This window comes from Passer montanus, unplaced genomic scaffold, assembly GCF_014805655.1.
Source record: "Passer montanus isolate IOZ18808 unplaced genomic scaffold, ASM1480565v1 scaffold32, whole genome shotgun sequence".
NCBI lineage: Eukaryota > Metazoa > Chordata > Aves > Passeriformes > Passeridae > Passer > Passer montanus.
Genome location: NW_024367930.1, coordinates 8,230,614 through 8,252,715, shown reverse-complemented (window position 1 = coordinate 8,252,715; position 22,102 = coordinate 8,230,614). Strand labels below are relative to the sequence as shown.

At 42.3% G+C, this 22,102-nt stretch overlaps 1 protein-coding gene across 2 annotated transcripts in view; it reads right to left on the bottom strand.

The window, feature by feature from the left end:
- Positions 1-22,102, bottom strand: part of TBX20 (T-box transcription factor 20) — a 39,780-nt gene that overhangs the window by 16,606 nt on the left and 1,072 nt on the right. For both annotated transcript variants that reach the window (XM_039715228.1, XM_039715229.1), the window contains exons 2-6: positions 20,590-20,824; positions 19,117-19,281; positions 13,789-13,897; positions 8,167-8,325; positions 4,665-4,741 (exon numbers count right to left, since the gene is read on the bottom strand). In XM_039715228.1, the coding sequence (XP_039571162.1) occupies positions 4,665-4,741; positions 8,167-8,325; positions 13,789-13,897; positions 19,117-19,281; positions 20,590-20,824 (745 nt within the window). The remainder of the gene's footprint in view (positions 1-4,664; positions 4,742-8,166; positions 8,326-13,788; positions 13,898-19,116; positions 19,282-20,589; positions 20,825-22,102) is intronic.

Genomic DNA, 22,102 nt, shown 5'->3' with positions numbered 1-22,102 from the left:
CCACGCTACGTCTGCATGAGGTGAGTGGAAACAATTAGAATAATATTTTTATACATTTTGCACAAGTAAGAAGATAGATAACAGAAAACCTGAGTGGAAAATGAGCCAGAGTATGAGTGCTTAAAAACTTAAGGTAGCTAAAGAGGATTTAAGTGGCATGGTGGGGGGAGGGCTGGATGAAAAGGAACAGTTGCCTGGCTAATGACAAGCAGAGTCAGATGAACCAGATTTGAAGGGACTAATTCAGGTGTTTAAACATAGGCAGGTAGTGTTTTCAAGATTTGCTAAGGCATCCAAGCCACCTGCAGTGTTCTGGAAGGGATGATGCAGAAAATACAGACAATCCCTCCACCCGTCTGGAGCAGCAGCTGAAGGCTGGAGAAACCTCAGCAACATCTGGAATACTGGCACTAGATACCAGGTGTTTAGATGCCAGAATCCTTGGTATTTCTCCCTAAATTCAGGACTTCTTTTCTTCTCTGAACCTAAACATCAGAGATGATATCTCATGGCTGGTCACTGACATTCACAGACTGACAGCTGGCTGAGAATAAAGGATCAGCTGGCAGTTTGACTTATTGGAGAACGATGACAAAGCCCTACTTAACCATGGATGTGGGGGTAGGTCAGAGAGCCTGTATGTGTTTCTGGCTGTTGGTAGAGGCCTTTCAAGAGTCTGGGAAGTTCTAGACCAGCAGTAGGCAACAGGAATGGAAAAGAAGGCAGCTCAGTGGGATGAGCAGGGAAGGGCTGGGAGAGAGGATGGCTGTGCTCAGCCCATCACTGAGCTTTGACTGATCCTTCAGCAGGGAAGTGCCCCTATCCAGGCATTAGCATGAACTTTGCTTACAGCCTTGTAAGCCAGTGTGATGTATTTCCACATCTCAGAGATGAAGCTCCTCAGGGGAAAATCTGGAATTTCATTACCATGCAAATCCACTTGGGATGCTGCTCTCTAACTTCCCCACCCCCCCCCCCCCCCCCCATTTTTCCCTTCTCTGCCTAAAAATTACTTGGGTGTGCAACCATACTTTTCCATATTTCCTCTTGAAGTATCCCAGAAGCATTATTGGACTTGTGCAGATGGGTATACTCATTTAACTCTCTCCTTAAATATTAAGAATCCTCACCCTGAGCTTATCTATCACATACTTGGCTCCTGCTCTTGAAATTATCACCTTTTTCACTGGATTTTTGAATGGTATGTAATTATGATGGTTTTATTTATCTATTTATTTTTAACAGGCTAATTTTTCACAACAGCTCAAAAGATAAATTCAGACTCAAGATGAAAAAAATTCATCTGTTGGGCTCTGCCTTTGCATCCTTCATGCCTGTGGCAGCTTTTTCTTCAGCAGAAATGCCTCACTACTTAATTTGGCATCCCATAGTCAACACCACAGTATGCTAAGCTCCACATTCTGGTAATTGCTGCTAAATGTTCAATTTTTTTCATCCACAACCACAGTGGGAGCCGTTTTATAGTAGAAGAGATGTAAATACCATGTAAAAAGATCAAAAGGTGAGTCAGAAACTTATCTAAATCCCAGTAGCCCCAGATAAAGTCTGCCCCATTGCTATAAATAGATTACCACAAGTAAAGTAGGGAAAGGGTTGATTGAACCTTGCATGCTACAAAAAGTTCAGTATATACCAAACTCACCAAAGATTTTTTTCCATAGTTAAAAGACTTGCATATAGCTATGAGTACAAGGAAACCATTCTATGGTATTTAGACAAGAACAAAAGAAAACACAGGGCATTGCAAAAGCATTGCTGTTGCCTACCTCCTCTACTGCTGTGCATATTTCACTACCTTTATATATATTATTTCAACTCCAACACATACAATTCCAACAGATTTAATCCTAATGGCATTTGCAGCTTGAATTTCTTACATAAGGATCGTAAATCTAGAATGGGAAGCCTGAAATCGTTAAAGTCACATATTTATAAAATCATATTCAATTAGGTTAAAAAAGCGCAATTTCTGTCATCATGTCATAAAAAGATGTGTTTTTCTCTCAGATCTACTATAAAGAAAAGCTCCCTATATTGTTACAGATAGAGGCTGTTTTCAATCAGTTACAAGAAGCAATCCAATTACTGGATGGTTTAGTGCAGTAACTGACTCCAGACTAATTTAATTTCTTTAGGTCTCTAAAGATCAATTGATCTGATTTGTTTCCCTCCCCAAAGGCTGTTTAGGAAAAAGCAGGCTTAAATACTTGGAAATGAAATACAAAGCTCTGTGTGCTTTCACACTACTTAGGTCATTTGGAAAAGCTAGAATTCAGGATAAATGAGTGCTGTCTTGGCCCCAACATCATGGGATGCTTTACGGGAGCCCATTAGGATCACCACGCCACACTGTAGATTACACACGCACGTGCTGAGTGCACGCCTGCTGAGGAACCAGGCTGGAAAAGTATTTTCACAGCTTCTAGAGAACTAGACAGTTTTCAAGAGCTGTGCAAGTGTGTTTTGGCCTTCACAGTCTTTTCCTTGGAAAATAAGTATTTTTCTCCAGCAGTGATCTGATAGTTTCCAATTAGACTGAGCAAGAGTCATGCTGTGCGATTCAAGAATCACCTATTTGCAATTAATGTTGCAGTAGACATCAAATAAGAAATTCTCCCTGTTGTCATATCTCACTTTGCTATTTCCTTTGCTTTGTTTCAGATTTCTTTAAGTGATTTTTCTTGTGCTAAGATGAAATCTATAGAACCAGTGGGCACTTAGAGAATGATGTCTTCATGTGCCTGAGTATTTTAATGGCAGAACCAAATAAACCCCTTGATATTTCTGCACCATTTGTATGATTTAGGCAATTCTAAAACACTCTCTTACCAGCCCACTTGCCTGTTACACTTTTATTAGACTTGATGTGTTGTGCAGCAGATTTTGAATTTTTAAATAATAATTATAATAGTAATCAGGGCTAAACTTTCTAATTTAAGTGAAAATCAGACCTGACCCAAACCTGGGCTCTCAAATCCAGAGTTTTAATGCAAGTTTAATACTTTTTACATTCAGTTTCTTGTATTCATTGCAGGCTTCACATTTGTCTGCCTTATCTTTCATGGCAACATTTGTGCCTGGGCTTGGCTGCCTGTCTCAGGCTCTATTCTTACTTATCAATAAACAAAAGGGCACTGCAGCTTATGCTCAGCATTTCTGACTCCATGCCATGTGCTGTTATAATAAGATGTCCTCTGGAAAAATTCCCTTCATATCCAGCACCACGATAGTCTGTTCATCTGCACAGAGGTAACTAAGTTTTTCTCCCAGCTTATCTGTTCAGACTCTTTCCGCCCTTGCAAAGCTGTGTTGTTAGATGTCTCTTGTCTGTAAAACAAGGAAACCTCTTCTGACAGGTCCTTCCTTGGCTATTTATTGCATACTAACCTGAACTTTGGATGCTGTTTACCTCAGTATTCTCTCAATACAGCAGGCCATGCTATTTTATTAAATTTGCCTCTTTTGTTTGTTTGTTTTCATTTTCAGTTAAGGCTTCCACTTAAGAAACAATTTACAACTACTTTGCAAATGTGCACTGCAGCCTAGGAGCTTTCTTTCCCCAAATTACTGTTCTTTTACCCATTTACCTAACAGATCACTTGTGATCCAGTCACTAGTAAGGTGTAAAGGATACGACTACTTGCCATCCATGGGCCTGCTTAGATAGATGTACTTTTGAACTGCTGTGAAGACTTTCTCTAGCTCTGTGGCTATGACTTCACTGAGCAGCTTGTCCCCTGCATGCACCTGTGAAAAATGATTCACAGATACATCTGGATATCTCCACATAGGAGCCTGGAGGGTTTTGGCCTCTCCAAACTTTCTTTCATGATTGTGTGCTCATAGGAAAAATTGGATGTGCTATATCCATCTCCATCGAGTTCTCTTCCAGCTTAAAGGACACAAGCAGCTTAATTTGCTTCATTTGCCAAGTTATTTGACACGATACCATAAATATGTGATGTGCTGGAAAGCTACCAAGAGATTGAAGTTTATTTCCTAACTCAGCTGTGGGTTAATGCTTCTATCCCTATGGCAGCAGTTGCTTGTAATGAGCTGTACACACACAAAACAATTTCCAGATAAAGCTTTCCCCTGATGCAGCTTGTGATACAACTTTGGTGAAACAAAAATGGCATCTTTGTTGTCAGAGTGGGAGTTATGGGAGTCATCCTGATCACAGTAATTGTCAATTTGGTGTCTGGGACTGCTGAAGTGAATTTTGGGAGCTCTCCTCTCTCTTTTCCACAGTGTTGAGCAGTGGGGAGCTGTAAAGATGTTTTTCACAGGACCACTGCCCTTGTTTCCCATTGACCCAATTCACAGCTCTCAACAGGATTAAATGGCATGATAAGAAAAAAGCTTTTCATTCTGAAGTTGTAAAACTGACCCTCTTCCCCCTTCAAGAAGCCCCTGAGGAAGAGGAATATATTGGCCCAACTGGAACAGATGTCAAAACTCAAAACAGCTCTTTCTTCATAAAGTTTATAAGTATTTTTAAAGGATGTGGAGGAGTCTTACTATATGCAGCAAGATAACATTAAAATGCACAGGTTCTCAGGAGTTGAAAGGATGCTTTTCCTACAAACTCTCTCTTCTCTTTATCTTATCTGCATGGAAAGTAAACAGAAAGTCCCCATTACCTCTCGATATCAGTGAGTCTGGAAGAGTCACGGAATCCTTTAGCAAAAGGGTTGCTGTCAATTTTCAGCTTGGTTATCTGGGGAACACAAAAAAGAGCAGCGTTACACGAATACAGTGTCGGGGCACTGCCAGTACAAAGTGTTGAGCAATCCATCCCCAGTGACTTTGCTGCTCGTTCCATCCGCATGCCCCGTGCGTGTGTGCTGCTCCTGGGACACTGCAGAGCTCAGGAGCCAAACCAGGGAGCACTGCACATGTGACAGTGGAAAGACCAAGGACTCAGCCTTCCTGTTGCCTGAAGCAGAATGAACCCACCCACAGACAGCATTACAGCTTCCAAATACTTTACCAGCATCAATCAGCTTGTCTTGTCCACAAGCAGCACAAATGACCCTGCTAACAGCTGAGCCTGCCTGCTGGAACTGCACATCAACCAACACAAGCCCCAGTGACCTGACGCCATGGCTTCACTTCACCACCACCTTTTTTTTTTTACTGGGATGGAAATCTTCTCAGCCAGGCCTACCAGCCACCACATAGGGGCAGTTTAACTGGTTTTGTATGAAAAGAGGCTGAGGAAGGGAAGGAAAAATGTGGGGAGTGCTCAGATTTAAAGTGACAGAACTTGGATTGAAGGAGCGACCCCACTGAAACTATCACAGTCTTGAAAAACCATGGATCATGAATAAAAGCTTCTTCAAAGGTAGCTATAAACCTGCCCACTCATTCAGTCAGCCTTTCCATTTTGTCTGAGCAACCCACTGACCAGGAACCCCTCCTGCCCCAAAACATCTGAGCTCCCCTTTGTGGTGAAACTTTTTAGTCATATGGTGGTGGCTTTCAATATGTTTTTTTTTGAGGACCAGGAAAAATATGCACCATTGTTCTTGTGAAATTTTCTATCTACCAAACAAATTTAGATTTGGTGAATAAAACCTGACACATCATTGTAATATTTGGATTTTCCAGCCATACTTCTTCCAAGAGCTAAAAATAAAATTGTAAGTGGGAGTTAGAGCTTGATGAGAGAAAACACAGGACCCATCCTGCAGGGCAGTGAATGCCACCAGCTCTAGCTTAAGCCCATGAAAATCAACAGCTCTCAACATTTCATATTAAGGAGTTTTGACTTTCCTCTGACAGCCTGACTTCCCTCAAAAAAAAAACTGTGTCAAAGGGGCTACAACCTCATTTTTAATAACTGGGCCTCAAGACTCAGGAAAAAAGAAATGGGATCTTTTCCAAATCCTCAAACAATGAAACACTCTTATCAAACAAATATTTTTCAAAATGGGATGGCTTCTCCCCCAAAATAAAAATTAAAAAAAATAATGATTAAAAGGACAAATATATATTTATACAAAATGTAAAAAAACAAAGAGGACAACTGCACCCAGCTTTTAATTGTGAGAAAGAGGTCTTCCAAGGAAAACACGGAGAGGAAGGGACATGCTGACAAAAAGAAATTCTGAGTTTTTAATTAAGGGTCTGTCAATGGTCAAACACCATGGACCTGAGGGCTGGTGGAGAGTTTGAGGCTGTCTCATCACTCATGTACAGCTGGTGGAAACAACCTTGAAACCTTGTCACAAGGACCTTGAAACAGCTCAGAAAATTAGTTATAGGCTCATTCTACTTCCAAGACATCCATAAGCCCTCAGCTCATGGTGATGTTGCAGAGTGGCAAGTTAGTGCCTCACATCCAGTGAAGATTTTTCCGGCAGCATTTTGAAAACCACCTTGAAAAAGACAAGCTCTAACTGGTTCCATTGACTGAGATCACCGACACACCAAGCCAACTGCACTACAGAACAATAAGGATGTCTATTCATCTCTTGAGCATATTTTCACCAATCAAACTTCCATCTTCCTGATATTAAAGTTTTGGTATGACATCACAGAAGAAACTTTTTGTATCCACCAAAGCCAGATGAGACTCACAATCATTTATGGCCATATTTTTCCTGAGAGACTGTCTCACAAACAATCAGAGAACATCTGCTAGAAAGCATTTTAAAATGAAATCTGACCTACAATTCAACTCTGTGGCAGTGGTTTGACTGTTTAAATAAATGCATGCCCTTTAAATCTTAAATTATGAGATAGTTTGTTGAAAGTGTAATGTATTTAGCTTTTATCTAATAACCTCCAGAAATGTAATCAATCCCTCCTTAAAACAGTTCTGAAAGAAATGGCAAAAATGAAAAAAGGCTCCATTTTCATTAGTCATAAATAAAAAGACAACATCAACCTCTAGGGGTTCCGGAGATGTTCCATTGAGAAATTTTCCAGGACTCAATGTATGTGCTTTTAGTTTAGAAACATCTCTAGTGTAAATATCGTCGGTAGACAAAAATCCATCCTACAGAAATAAATTCTGGGTTTAGCTGGTTTTGTGCCTGTTACTATTTTGCTGGTTTCTAAAGAAAGTTACGTGGAAAAATCTAACTGCCTGTCCAAACATTATTTTCTTGAGATTGCCAGGTGCTGAGAATGTTTTCTACAGCATTCAGATACAAATCTAAGTCTAAATCAATACATTAAAGCCTTAAAACAGGATGTGGGGTCTGTCGTAAGGACTGACTTAATATTACTAATATTACGTTCAGAGCTTCTTTGGCATCCTATGCATTAGTTTCAGTTTATTCATAGCATTTCAAAATTGCTTTTGCTTCCTATTAGGAAATGCCTGGTTCTTTAAATAATCCAGCAGGTACATTAACTCTCTGATGCTGCCTGCCCACATATTTGGGCAGTGCCTATATTTTTCTGAACTTGAAGGAACTAAGGAGCAAAATAGGTGGTTTTTTTTGAAGTACCATAGTCAGTAAGTCCTTAAAGCACGCTCTGAATCGCACTGAAGGCAGCAACATATTTCCACTGACTTAAAGCCCAATCCACCATCAAGCAGAGCCTCTGTTCTCTGATTGTTTATAGACTTCCTAAAATTACTCATTAGCAATCCATTGTTATGATCTCCTCCATTTTGTATACATTATTCACTGGCATGCAAATTGAAATTCAAACATCTGGATGTAATCTGGGCAGCCTCTGAACAGCATATCTCTGAGTGATTTTCCCTACGTTTGAGCTTTACAGCTTAATTAGTCAACTTTCTAAGCCCATGAAATCATCATGTGCAAACCAGAATCTCTCTCAACTCATAGCTTGTGGCATGAAAGATCACTGCAAATAAGAACAGTTCTTTAATGAGCTATAATTAGAAAATGACTAAATGTTAATATGCAAGCAGCTTTGTATAGACAGAGGGGAAGACAAAAGAAAGCCTCTTACTTGCCAGTTTCACTCTCATGAATAATCCTTACTGCTCTTTGAAGTCTGTGCTACTACTGTATCTTCAGGAATTACTCCTGAATGTGAATAAGATTGCCATGGCAAGTTAGATTATGGAAGAAATTTTCCTAGTTTAGATTGGGCAGAAGAGAGTTTTCAGCAGGGTGGGATCCAGTTACATCTGTGGAAATTAGCAATTCTACTCACCAATTGATTCTGGTAGGCAGTAACAGCAGTAAAAACTGTCTCTGGAAAGATGAATGTTCTGAACTCTTCTGATTTCAGATTTAGCAAAGAAGCTGTGTGATCCTTCTTCTTAATGATGTGCACCCTTGGCTGGTACTTGTGCATGGAGTTCAAAATGATCTACAAGAAAGAATGACAGAGCACTGTCCTGAGAGGAAGGTTGACAGGGCCCTTAAAGGCTATAAAACCACGGGGAGAGGGGGAAGGGAAAGATCTCATTAACACTACAGGGGAAGCATCTGAAATCTACCCAGCCAGGGGCTGGTTTTCAGAGCAAATTCTCCAGCTCCTTTGGGCAGTTCCTGGAAATGAAGGTGGAAAAGCAGGAGCTAGTCTCCTCTCACTCCTACGCCACTGTTGAGCATGCATTTCTTGAGGCATAAATACTTGTTCCTACAGGTGAGATGTTTTACATACAGAATTAGTCACTGCCAGAGTGTGCCCTGGTTGGCAGATGTGAATAGGTAACTCCTGAAAGCTAATGGCCAAGAGCCTCCACTTGCAGATATGTGCATGTGCGGAACGAAAACAGTCACAAATCCCTCAGAAAAAAAAAATACGGAAAAAATTAGACCCATCCAAAAACCTACCAACAGCAGCACAAACCGTCTGACCAAAAGTAAAACTCCACGTAGCCTCTCACTGTGGCAAACCTTTAAAACAAACTCCTTCGGGGGTGCTCTTCACCGCAGACTACCAAAAATGAGAGCAAGGAGGGAAACCAGCACGGAACCCCCAAATGACTGGGTTTTGCTATTCTATCCTCATTAATAATTGTTTACGAGCTCCCAAAACAATTCTAAACCTAAGGTACCAACCAACCAATTTCAACGTTCACTGGAGTCAAACCAAGCCAAAGCAAGTCCCCCTTGCTTTAGTTACCACTGGCTGGAGGCCTGTTTGGCGGTCTCTAACCACAGTATTACAATATAAGAATTAAATACAGAACTCCGCTCACACCAGCCCTTGTTTTGGATATAATCACAGTCACAAGACAAAATTGGCAATGGTGTGGGTGGTTCTATTTTGCAGGGGCCATAACGACATTACAGTCAGCTCCGTACATCTGGAATAGCTAATGTGCATTCCTCAGGAAGCGTTAACTTCAGCTGAAACATAGCAGGAGCAGTGCAGTATTTCATGCTAAGTCAATGAGAAAGGTTGCACGTTGCATTGGAGTGGAGAGCTTAGAGACAGCTCTGTCATGGCTACAATTTCCATCAGTGTTTTTCTTTGCTGCTCCTTTGGGCCCAGATATTGCCAAGACTCACACTGGGACTTTGTGGGGAGGCACAGAGCAACAAGAAAGACATTGCAATGACAGTGAACCATCATCCTGAAAGTGTTGCCTGTTTGCTCTAACCAGCTCAGGTCCCTTTTCAAAGCACTTCACCATTTCATATAGGAACACACACAGTGGCCATGGACCTTGCCTTTCATATCCTTAGCACTTTTCCCTCTCTTTGTAACATTTTCTTACCATCCTAGTTAGTCAGAGTGCTCTAAGCAGATGGAAAAGGCATTTTAAAGCAGGATGTGTGGATGGTGATGAGCTTACTGAGGGGTTGGCCCTCAGACCTTGGTGCTTTCCATTGCCTTTCGTGGCCATGATATACACACCAAGGCATTACATCTGAGCAGCAGTGGGGAAGAAGGAAGAAAAAGTTGAGAGCAGCTCCCTTTCCTTTCAACCCTCTCTGAATGCAAATTGTGATAAAGGAACTACATTTCTCAAACAAGACTATGTAATCACTTATGAAAGTTTTACATAAAATAGAGTACACAAGGATAACGTCCCTTGCCGTGGTGCTCTACATTTCTCATTCCCACCAGATCCAAGTCTGGTCATTCATGTACAAAACAAGTACTGAATGGAGCCAGGAGGTCACAAAACATCCACGACCAAGGAAAATGTCAGTATTTCCTTCATGTGAGGGTCTGTATGTGTGGTTCCCCACCTCCACCCCCACACAAGCTGCTGATGACACACAAAGACACTCCTTAATATCTGTATTAGGACCATATAAAAACAGCCCAAAGGAGTGAGATCCAAAGGGTGTTCCTCACAGAGTAGACTCCAAGAGTGGCCTCAAAGTCCAAGCAGTCTCCTCCTGCATGGTGTAGCTATCAGAAAATCCCTTGTGCCAGCTCAGAGACAATCCTGCTGGCATGTCCCATATATTCATGGCAGCCCCCCTGCACACACTTGCTGGCAGCCACAGGCCCTCAGCCACCCATCCACCTTGTGCTGACAGCCTGAGTCAGGGGGATGACCAGGATACCTCCTTACAGGATCCTGATTGCTGTAAGGTCAGGCAGGTTTGTAGGCATCTGGCTCCCACTGGCTACAGACCAGTCACCGGAGGCAATCTGGATGCCAGCTGCAAAATTCCAAGGTGGTTTTGAATTCAGGAACTGTGCTGTGAGTGCCGCTTCCACATTCACCAAATAACAGCATTACCATGTAAAGTTTTCTTTCTGAAAGCACAAAGGTTCCTAACTTGTGCCTGGTTGACTAAAAATACTTGAGCATAACTCCATGAGGCTATTCCACAACCCCTTTTCAGTTTTCACAGTTATTTATTAAACATGTTCACAGCTTTGAATTTGCTATTGCATAGATTCATGTGTTTGAGTAAATGCCAAAAATAATGCCAAGTATATTATTACAATAATGTATTCACTCATGGCTCACCTCACCATAAACCAGAAATGATGGCACTCCAATGAAGGGCAATGAAAAGTTCTAAAGAAAGCACTCTGTTCGAAAAGTATCATTAAAAAAACAGGGGAAAAAATGTCACACTCATAAATATTTCAAAGTCAGAAAAATGGCAATAACTTGCTTGGCCGTAAAAATCTAGAGATAGGAGCCATTTCCTTCCTCTGGTAAAGATATCTGAAAGTGTTTCCATGCAGTGAGCTGTATGCCATGCACACAGAGATTAGACTTCTGCCTGAGGCTTGAGGAGAACACGTGCATAACTCTGGGGTTACACATGCTGCTGAAGGTACTCAATCAGAAATGCTTGCCAATCCCAAAAGTCTCGGAATAAGAGAAAACAAACATATGCTAGAACAAACAAATGCCTCTCTTCTCTACTTCTTCCTTTTCAGGAAGGGAACCACCCTACAAATAAACCACAATTACCTTAACACCCAAAACTGTCTTCTGCATGGTGAAGAAAGCAAGCAACTAGAACAAACTGGAATCAGGCTGGATCCATTTTCCCTACCTGTAACTAGTATTTAAAGGCATCTTTTGGGTCATCCAAATTTCCTTGTAACCAACATGCCTTATCAAACATAATTAAAAAATGAAGACTGGCTCTTCCAAACTGAAGGGAGAGATTTCAGGAGGTTTCAATTCTCCTCTTCATACACAGGAGTTCAGAAATGCCATGAGGCATAGCACAGTGAGTCCTCCTTAAAGGCTCCTGAGAACTGATTTCTTCCTTTATTCTACTGATCATCCAATGAAGGCATTTGCCTAACTTCAGTAAGGCAGCACATAAAACCTGGCATCCTGATTTGGAACATAAAGCCCCATTAAAAAGAGAGTGCTCTATGAAGGGGTAACACCTGACACTCAAATCTCAACACAGGATCAAGCCTTCAGGGCTTATCCTTCACTGAGCACACAAAACTTTCCATTGTCGTTGGCTGTCCAGAGCCTTTGTGTAAAGAATGGGATCAACCTCTCTTCTCCGGAAATTAATGGGAAGGCTGCGTCTCAAACGCTATGGATCCTTTTCTCCTGCTGCCTGTATTTGAGACGATTACATCTTCTTGCTCTGCCACATGTCTCTGTTCCCGACAGCTCCTCAGACCCACTTCTTCTTCCTACTCCTCTGGGCTTCTGGGAACTGCAGCTCTCCTAACTAGCTTGCAATATACTGCTGCAAGCCCTTTATTAGAGGCACACATGGCCCCTGTTATGATGAAAAATGCTTCTTTTTAAGTGCTCACGTATACTGCTCTATCATCACTCGGTGATAGAGCCCACAAATCTTCAGCTTTGCCCTTCTACAGATTATGAAATAAAAGAGAGGAAAAAAGCAAAACCATTCTCCACAAGTCCTGAAGGGAACAACAGTGGGAACTGGGTTCAAGAACAATATATTCACAGATGGATCTCTACAAAAGAAAAACACAAAGGCATCTATCTGGGCTTTCTTTTGTTTATTTGTTTGTTTCAGCTACTTTTGATGCTGTTATTTCCAGGATGTATTTTAAATGATCATGGCTGTGGTTCAATTCTCAATTCTCGTTCTTGAAACGAGTGAAAATTCGCTTTTGGATGAGAAACATTTGCACAGAACACAGCTGAGACAAATGGCCACTGTCTCTCACAGTGCAGGCAATAAATTCCACACTAGGGAAGGGATTTCTGATACATTGTGTTCAGCAATTGTTCAGCTGAATGAATTAGTTATCCTACACATGCTTTAGAATTCAACATCATTTCTCTCTTCCCAACACCTCATTTACTAACACTGCATTTATGCTCGTTCTTCTAAACTGAATTGCCCTGTTCTCAGTCAACAATTCTTTCAAATCCATCCCCTTGCTCCTTCTGCCGTCTTTAAGAGAATCACCAAGCCCAGAGGCAACAATTTTAGCTCTTTCTTTGCAATTTGGAAGCACTATCTAGTCATTCCTGCACTTCACAGGCAGAGAACAGGACAGACAATACCTATTCTTACCACCTACCACTAGGCACTCCGATAACTACAGGAGTTGTCCCCACTGATGGAGCACAGCAGGAACCCACGGCAAGCAGCTCTGAATCCTATTCACCATCCTCCAGCCTCAGGACTTGGGACAACAGACTAGCACCAGTCAGAGCTGGGACCTGTCTCTTTCAGAGGCCCAAGCCCACGCTGTGGCACCTTGACTTGCAGTTAGCCCACAGTTATTTCAAGGGCAATTGAGGCACACTTATGTTTTATACTTCTATAGACTCTGCTTTGGTGTCAGTCAGTATTTTCTTCTGACTCTGAGCCCATGCTGCGATGAGTCTGGAAGTAAAAGAGCTCTTATTGACAGACCCAACCCTAGCAGGTGGCCTGAAGTGACCTGTAGGGAGCTTCCAAGCACACATATAAAAGCACGTGGGTTTGCTGGCCATGGCATGTGGCAGAGCATGGTGCCAAGTCACAGCAAAATGAAAGCAGAAGCACAACAAAAGGCTCAGCTGCCTTCCTTCTAACCCTATGTTCAACTCCACCCTGAACTTGTCCCTGATGGATGTTTTGCCTCTAATGGAAGTAGGAGCATGATTTGAACCATTGATCCAGACTCCACCTTACAAAATATTACAGAAAATCCTGACTTTGAAAGTTGCTTGTTCCTCAACAACAAAGGAACACAAAAGGACCCTTAAACATGTTAAACCAAACACATTCAAGCTTCACACAACATCTTCCACCCCTGTGGTGTGAAGGGCTGGCTAAAAGAGGTGTACCATGGGGACCATGGCAGCCTTTCCCCATGGCAGTATCTCTCTCATTCAGCCCCGTGGCACAAGCAAGCAATTCCTTGGTGATCTCTTTTCTCTTTCCCACCCATAGATCTACTCACATGGCCATGCTGATCCAGCTCGTTGTTGGTGAGTTTGACTTTTTCAAAGGACACCATCTGCTTCAGCAGTTGCTCTCCTGTGAACGGGGAGTCAGGGTGCACATACAACCTAAAAAACACAGGGAAAATGCCTGCTCAAAATAAAATCTCACGTCTGGACTTGTGTGTGGGCAGGACCTCAGTATGAAGTCAAAATGTACATGTCATTTTGCTTTTGGGGTATGCAGTGGTTTCATGGGCATAGACTTCCTGAGAACTGAGGGTAATAAAAATCTGCTGCTAGAACATGACACCATCTCTCCCAAATTAATGAATTCCTGAAATAAAGCTATTCATTAAGGACAGTAAAGCAGATGACTTATTTAATTCACTGCAACATAATTGAGAATCCTGTGTCTGAGTGCTAGACTGCTCCTTAACCACAACTATTATTTTATCCTGCTATCTAAAATGGAGACATTAACATTCCCTGTTGTGTCTTTTTCCAAATGAAAAATTGATCATGTCTTTCCCCACAGCTGTACTAACAAGCACTTAAAATAACAATGACTACAACTCCAAGAGAAAAAACATGGTGTCGTTACAGAGATAATGGGGGAATGCAGATAAAAATGCATTTTTCTTTATATGTAACATTAAGCCGTGATAATGATTTTAACCTGCACTCGATCACACATTTGCTGTAGTGACGTCTGTTTATAAGAGGTTGAAGGCTACAGTCCAGCACAGTGGTCTGACATGAAAAATTAATTGCAGCACTGCTATTAACAATCCTACACTTGGGAAATTAAGCAGAAGAAAAGGAAGCAAGAAGACATGCAGATGCAATGATATATACATTATGACTACACTAATTACAAGTGCTGTGCTGTTTAAGAGCAATGATTTTATAGGAAAAATGTATTGTGAAAATTATTAACTCAACCATTCTTTTGTGATGGCAAATTAAGAGCTGGTCTAGACCTTCAGCTGGTGCAAACCAGCCCTGTTTTGCTACTGCCCACATTGGTTATCACTCACTGAGGGCCTGACTCTCATTTTGGGTAATGTCTTTGGCCTCACAAATGACTTTCCTGCATTAGGTGGGTGGGGCAGGAGTGAGCTGCCAGGTTAGGAAGATAAACATTTGTCCTCGTTGTTGAGCTACGATTTTAGAACGGAAAACCACTAAACGGTGGGGCGTAACTCTCCAATAGAGCACGCTGATCCCTAATCAAGGAATGCCCATACTAAAGAGGCTGGGGAGAGCGGCCCTGTTGCTCAAAGAGGAAGGAGATTTGATCCCATATTCTGTTTTTGCCAGCAGAATCCCCAAGACACAGTGAAACTGAAGTTTTACCAGCATAGCTCGCCTCAGATGTGCAGGATGTTTTCCTTACATTGATCCAAAGCACAGCTTGGCTGCTCTAGCTATGTTCATGGGAGGGATGCTGAGCCAGGATTCCTGTCACAATAAAATATTCCTACCATGCAGGCGTCCTCTCTGCTATCGACTCTGCTGATTGCACTGCAAAGCTCATAAAAAATGATGATGTATCTGAAATCCCAAGACCTGGAATCATGTTGTGTCAAAAGAATCTTAGCTCTCGTGAAAACTAACTTTGCCTTCCTCTAAAAAACTGCAAAAATTTCAATATTTAGAGTCCTGAATTAGGGAAAGCAAAACAAAGAGTGTCCTCAACATGCCCTGCAAATTTTCAGCCAGCCTTGTGATTTGTGATTTTTTTTTTTTTTTTTGCGCCTGCCTCCTAATTTTGAGTGTCTGGATAGCTAATAGTGTTTACTGCAATCACAGAGTGTCAGACTCAGCAAGGTTTGGCTAATTGGGACCAAGAAGCCAAAGCATTCCAAATATGTGCAGGGAATGAGTAAAGACCTCCCTGTGCTGAAAAGCTGAGCACAACTGTTTTACACCATCATGGTTAATGCTTGGCACTGCTTTAAAACTACTAAGAGCCTGTAAACAGTACTAACAAGAAAGTCACTGAAGGATGGGCACCAGAACATCAGTTACTGGTATACAATACCATAACAGACCTTACTTTTCTTTGCCCATTTGCTACACCCCAACAATCCCGCTGCAACACAGGGTTCCACCTGGTGAGCTACACCTATCTCTCACACTTCTCCCACAGCCCGAGCTTGCACACCTCAGGGAAGAGCGTTGAGCACTTGACATTGCAATTTCTGAAGCTGAAGTTGTTGGCAAGACCACGAGTGTGCACGAGCAAACAGGTCAGTGAGATAAATGTGCACATTCCAGCACGGCACACGAGGCTCTCTCAGAAGCTTGCCTGGGGTCTGCTGCCTAAGGCCAGCCAGATGTGAGGGGCTCCTCACTTCGATTCACAAAGGATTTAGGAGCCATATTTGGGGGTGAATTTGCTCTGCAGTATATAATGATTCATGATGTATGCAAGGTTAGGGTACTGCTTCTTTCTTGTGTATTTTGGAATGCAACACTGCACTCCCTCTATTTACTTTAACAGATGGTCTGGTCCCTGTGCATGCTACTTTTATTTACCATAACATCTCAAATAATTCTCAAAATATAATACCTTTTAAAGTTTTCCTGCCTAGAGTTCTCTGTAAGTCTGTAAACACTAAGTTCATTAAACAAATTACTGTAGACAAGTACAGTTTAAAAAATATATATAGTGACAAACTTTTGAGTGAAAGGAACAAGGCAAAGAAGGAAGAATATCAAATAAAGGTACATGCGGAAACTTAGTGAACTGATGTTTCACACAGTCTTAATGTGGAAGACAAACACAAAATATCACATAGGAACTCTATCCCCAGATACCACTTTAGAAGACTTACAAAAGACTTTCTGAAAAGTATTTTTATTTAAGTGCTCGTTGCAACATAAACTTGTTCATTGCAACATAAACTTGTCTTCAACATTGACAGCAGGAAGACAAGGATAAAACTGGTTTTAATAGAAAGTTCCCTGAAGGGCTAATCTTTCAAACAGAATCGCAGAATACTTATTAATTTGGAAAAAAAACCCCAAAAAACAAAAAAGAAAAAACCCTAAAAACTGTCAGTGTTGAAAGTTATTTTTAAAATGGAAAGAGTAAAACCATCAAACTGGTTCAATCCTGCAAAGTCTTACAGCCAGGCACAATGCAACTCCTGAATTATTCCCCTGATGTCACTGTGCCTGGGCAGATGCAGGCACTGATGTGTGTGGGGAGTAAGTACCTTGTTACCAGTTCCCAGACACTAAACACACACACACCTCTCACTAACACTCCTCAAGCAGGGAGAGCTGAAACCCCGTGTTTGGAGGACAAGAAATCATAACTTCGTTAAGGGTTTTGTTACTGAAGCAGGACCAAACTCGTTTCAAGATGGGAGGAGAACTACTTTTAATCTCTTCAAGCAAGACTGAGGCCTCCCACCTGAAAAGATGCATTAACACTCTAGAAGAAGCACTGGTAGTGCAAACATCAGCATGCTGAACCTCTTGACATCCTTTCTCTCACCAAAGAGAAGTATAAAGAGGAGACAGTGCATAAATGTATATGTAAGTACCATCTACACAAAGAAAAAGCTGTCTCTGGCTGTGCTCTATTGCTGTCTATTGCTGATCAATTGAAAATGAAGCAGGAAAGGTGTACATTCACACACGGGGGCAAAGCATCCTGAACATGGAGCAGCACAGATTTGCACATAGGGGCACTGACCTGCTGAGGACTAACAAAAGTTATTGCACTACCATAAAAATAACTTTTAAACTTCAAGAAGGTTTTATCCAATACTCAGTAGGACAATTGCTAATTATTCCAGTCTCTTGTCTTACGTTCTAGTATTTCCTTGTTGGGCAAATCTATGCCAGAGAGAATGCGAATTAGCAACCTATTTAAAGGTATCCCAAAAGGGGCGTGAACAGGAAAATAAGAATGGGGGAAACACTGCCTTAAAATTATTTCTGTTCTTCTGTTATTTCTTCTTTTGATGCTGACTCCTTTGGAGCAGGATCTGTGTTTTTTCTTTGGGTTTTGATCAGTGCCCATTACAATACGTCAAATGAAGCCCTCAGACGTTAACCACACTGCAAGAAGGAGTTTTTGGCCATGAAAACAAAGCAGACATAACTCCTAGGTTGCTGTCTTTAATCACAGCTTCTCTGCTTGCGCTTTTTGTTTGTTTACTTCCCTGAACAGCCTTCCAGAGATCACCAGTCACCAAGATTTCAGTTCAACTATTTATATAAGGAAATTGCGCAGAATTTGGTGCCTATATTCACACACCAAAAAAAAAAAAAAATTGTTTCCATTTCTTGTGTTTCACTTATAATTTCTGCCTCTGTAATAAGCAAGTTCTTAACCCCAGGCTAAGCCACCTGGAGCAGATCTGTGCTCCTGCGCGGAGCCCTCTGCAAAAAGTTTCTTTGAAGCCAGAGAGGCATCCGCGTTATTTCCATATCTCCGGCTCTGACTCAGCAAAGCCTTTCGACATGTGCTGCAGCCTCACCGGGCTTGGGGACTGAAGTAGGTACAGAAGTGCTGGGCTGAATACGATGAAGTGTGGGTCTCCTCTGAAGTGCCCTCCCACTGTACAGCCCAGCGCTGCAGCCTCAGTTGCCCAGTGCTTAAAGGAATCAGTCATTAGTTACATTGATGGAATGACTTCAGAAATTAAATTTCTAAAGCATTTGTTTCTGTAGAGAAAAGTGAATTTATTTTAGAGAGTTTATTTTACAGAAGGTTTTTTCCCTGATGTCTCAGAATATGTTATGATCTTTTAACGAAAAGAAAAGTAACTGTGCTGAGGAAGTGTTCTATACTTTGCCTGCTGCCTAAGAGATGATTAAAATCAAGAATAAAATCGTTGGTTAGCAAATGCTGGGTATGTTACAGAAATAATATCATTTCAAGCATAAACAGCAATGAGCTGCAATTTATTTCTAGTTTGGCTTGGCTGCTGGTGCCTGAATGGCTTTAAATTATAAGGTCAAATATTGGGGGGGGCAAATCCAAGAGACACATAAAAATTATTTTTTTTTCAGTTTTCTTATCTGAATCACGACAAACTCAAATTAAAAAAATTTAAATCCCAGTATCTGTAAAAGAACTCTTAACCAAATTCTGCATATCTTGGAATACTCAGTATAAATCAAATCTCAAGCAGAGATTTGAGGCCAGATTTTGCAACACAAAAATTGTAACCAGAGTTTTGTAATGAGCTTTGTTGAACATGAACTCAAAAATCTCAGAGCACTATTTGAAAACAGAATGGTAAGATTAATACAAGATATTTTGTGAAGAGGGGAAAAAAATAGTAAAGAGAAATAAAAGACCAGCAATAAAATCTACAAACCTTGCAGGGAGAGGAGGGTCAGCTTTTCCAGCCACTAACCAGGAAGACCTGTGGTAGGCATATCTATATCTTTTATTGTCCACAGGAACTATATCCATTAACACAATATACTTGGCTTCAGGATCCACTCCTGAGAAGGAAACCCTGATCGTTGGAAACATTCTCCTAAAAAAAAAAAAAAAAAAAAAAAAAAAAATAGACAAATCAGAAAATAAATATTTGGGTAGAGAACAGAAATAAGAAAGCATCTGAAAAGCTGCTAAAAGTAGGAATTACACTTAAGTTCTCTGCAAAAACTTAAAGCATGTATTGATTTTGCTTCCTTACGACGGGAGTTAAAACTTGTGTCCCTCTAATACGGAAAAAAAAAGCAGCTTGAAATCGAAATTATATTTGGGAAGCAAAAAGAAAAACATGGTTAAAAGTGAATAAGGAAAGGAAGAATATACTATTTGCCTCTTAGTTAAAAGTACACAATGATTTCAGAAAATAGTTGTAGCTAAAGTACATAGATACTTAGGAACTTGGATTTTCTTTAATTATTTATATTTTGCGGGATCCTACAGTAAGGGAAATATTCCAGAATTATTTCCATTGTTATTCTCACATTTTACATGTTTTCTTAAGCCTGCTCACAATATTTCTGAATGGAATTTTCAAAACTAAAACATTTCTTCTCTGTACTGTTTTGACAAAACACAATTTTAAAACGTAAGGTTATCCTGTGGACCAGAAATAAAGATAAAGTTCAATATTTTAAACTGTCAAAAATTATTTAAGTTGCATGTTTTGTATTGCATGTTTTATACCTTTTTTATTTTTAATTTAAACCATATACCGATAGAGCTCACCAGTTAGGGGGAAAAAAATCTTCAGGTAGCTACATTAATGAAAAGTAACTTCGGAGATTAAGAAACCCGAAAAGACATTTGGCTCCTCCGGACTGCGATTGACTGACCCAAACCCCACAAGCTTTACTGAAGAAACGGCATAGTTTGAGGTAAGAAGAAAGCCCGAAATTCTTTTGCGCATTTTTGCAACGGAGAGAAAAGAACAAACCAAACTAAGCTCTGACGGAATCACTTCCCCACGACGCCGATTTCCCCTCGGTCTGTACCAACCCAGCGCCTCAAAATCACCGCAAGATTTCAGTCACAAACCTGATTATTCGGAACACAGCTCTTCTTCCCTGCCGCCAGGACGCCCCGGTGGATTTCAGCCCCGCCGCAGCGCCCGCAGCTCGCCGCCGGCCCCGGCCGCTTCTCCCGCTGCCCCAGCGGGAGCCGAGGGCTGCGGGAACACGGGGATCACCCTCCTCCCCTCCCCTTAACCCAGCCGTGCTGCTCTCCCGATACAAAAAAAAAAAAAAAAAAACAACCCGAGGGGTTTCGGTAACTTTGCCCTTTTTTTCCCTGTCCAAAGCCGCTTTTGGAAAGATGTCCAGAGGGAAACCAAGGGGCTGCCCAGCCTTACCTCCCGGATTTGGTGATGATCATCTCGGTACCCAGTTCGTGAAACTTGTCCCAGAGCTCTTTGGTCTCCAGGCTGCAGGAGATTTTGGCCATCTCCTCGCTGGGGATGATGGGGGTGGTGGGGATGAGGGGCTCGGTGCACAGGGAAGAAGGGCTACTGCTAAAATCCCCGTGAGGGTCCAGGCTGGATAAATCACTCAAAGGCTGGGCGCAGGAGGATTTCTCAACGAATTGTTCTGCAGGGTTTCAGGAAAAACAGAGGGAGACACAGAAAAAGAAAGAGAAAAAGAGAGAGAGGATTCAGCCAGGACAATGCGACCACCGAGACAAGCTATGTAAATACATACATATATATACACACACACACATATATTTATATATATATATGGCATTTATCGTTCAGTTGGCTCCGCACACCGGGCCGATTCTTTAGGCGTCCGCTCATCATTTGAGGGCGGCGGTGTTGATTTTCGGAGATGAGCTCCGGGAAGAGCCGGCAGCGGCGCCCCGGGAGCAGCGCTGTGACCGGCTGTGATCCGCTCCGCGGGGCACGGCGGGGCAGAGCCAGCCCTGCGCTAACCGAGGGGTTCCTCGGAAAGGTCACTAATTCTCATTAAAACGGGAGCGTTGGGCGCCGAGGGGCTGCTGAGGGCCAGGGTCACGCTGGGGGAGCGCGGGACGCTGCTCCTGGATTGCGCCTCTGGCAGAGAGCGCAGCGCAGACGGAGCCCGAGCGCGGCCGCGCAGGCTCCGCGCTTCCTCGGCGGGGAAGCGAACCCCAAATACTAATTAAACAGCGGGCACGGGCTCACCCTCCCGGAAAGCTGGGTCTGCCCTTCTCCCAGCCGGTTTGCTGACACTGAACCCGCTCCTTTGGAGAAACAGGCTCCGAGGGAGCTGCGTGCGGCCGCGCATCCTACGCGGGTGCAGTAGCTGCTGCCGCCCGCCGCGCCTGGCTCCTGCCTGCCGCCCACCCCCGCAGGCCCCGGGAGGCTTCGGGCGCTTCAGCAGCTCCGCTGGGAGCTTCCGCCGGAGGCGAGGCCGGGAGGGAGCCGGGCTGCGGGGGCTCTGCCCGGCCCCGCGATGCGGCACCGGGATGCGGCGACAGATCCGCCGCCCGGCGCCAGAGAACGGGAGGGGCACGAACGCGCCCTGCCCCTCCAGGGAAAGGTTTTGCCTAAAGCTCCAGTTAATAAAACAGAGTCACAGGCAGTCGTTTCCCTTTGACTTTTAGTTGAACGACATGAGGGAACGGGTTAAAAAAATTTTAAAAGTTAAATTAAATAAGCATTTTCAGGAAAAAAACCCAAACAAAACAAAACAAAAAATCCAAACCAACCCCACCAACACTAAGTTTTAACAGAAACCCATGTAAATACGCCGACCGGGAATACTACAACGTTCCCGGCCTACATTACTTAGTCTTCCCGTCCAGACTTAAAACTGAATTTCACAGTGAATCCCTAGACTATGTGAAATCTTTTGAGACAGTTGATTAGGTGCAGCAGACACTGA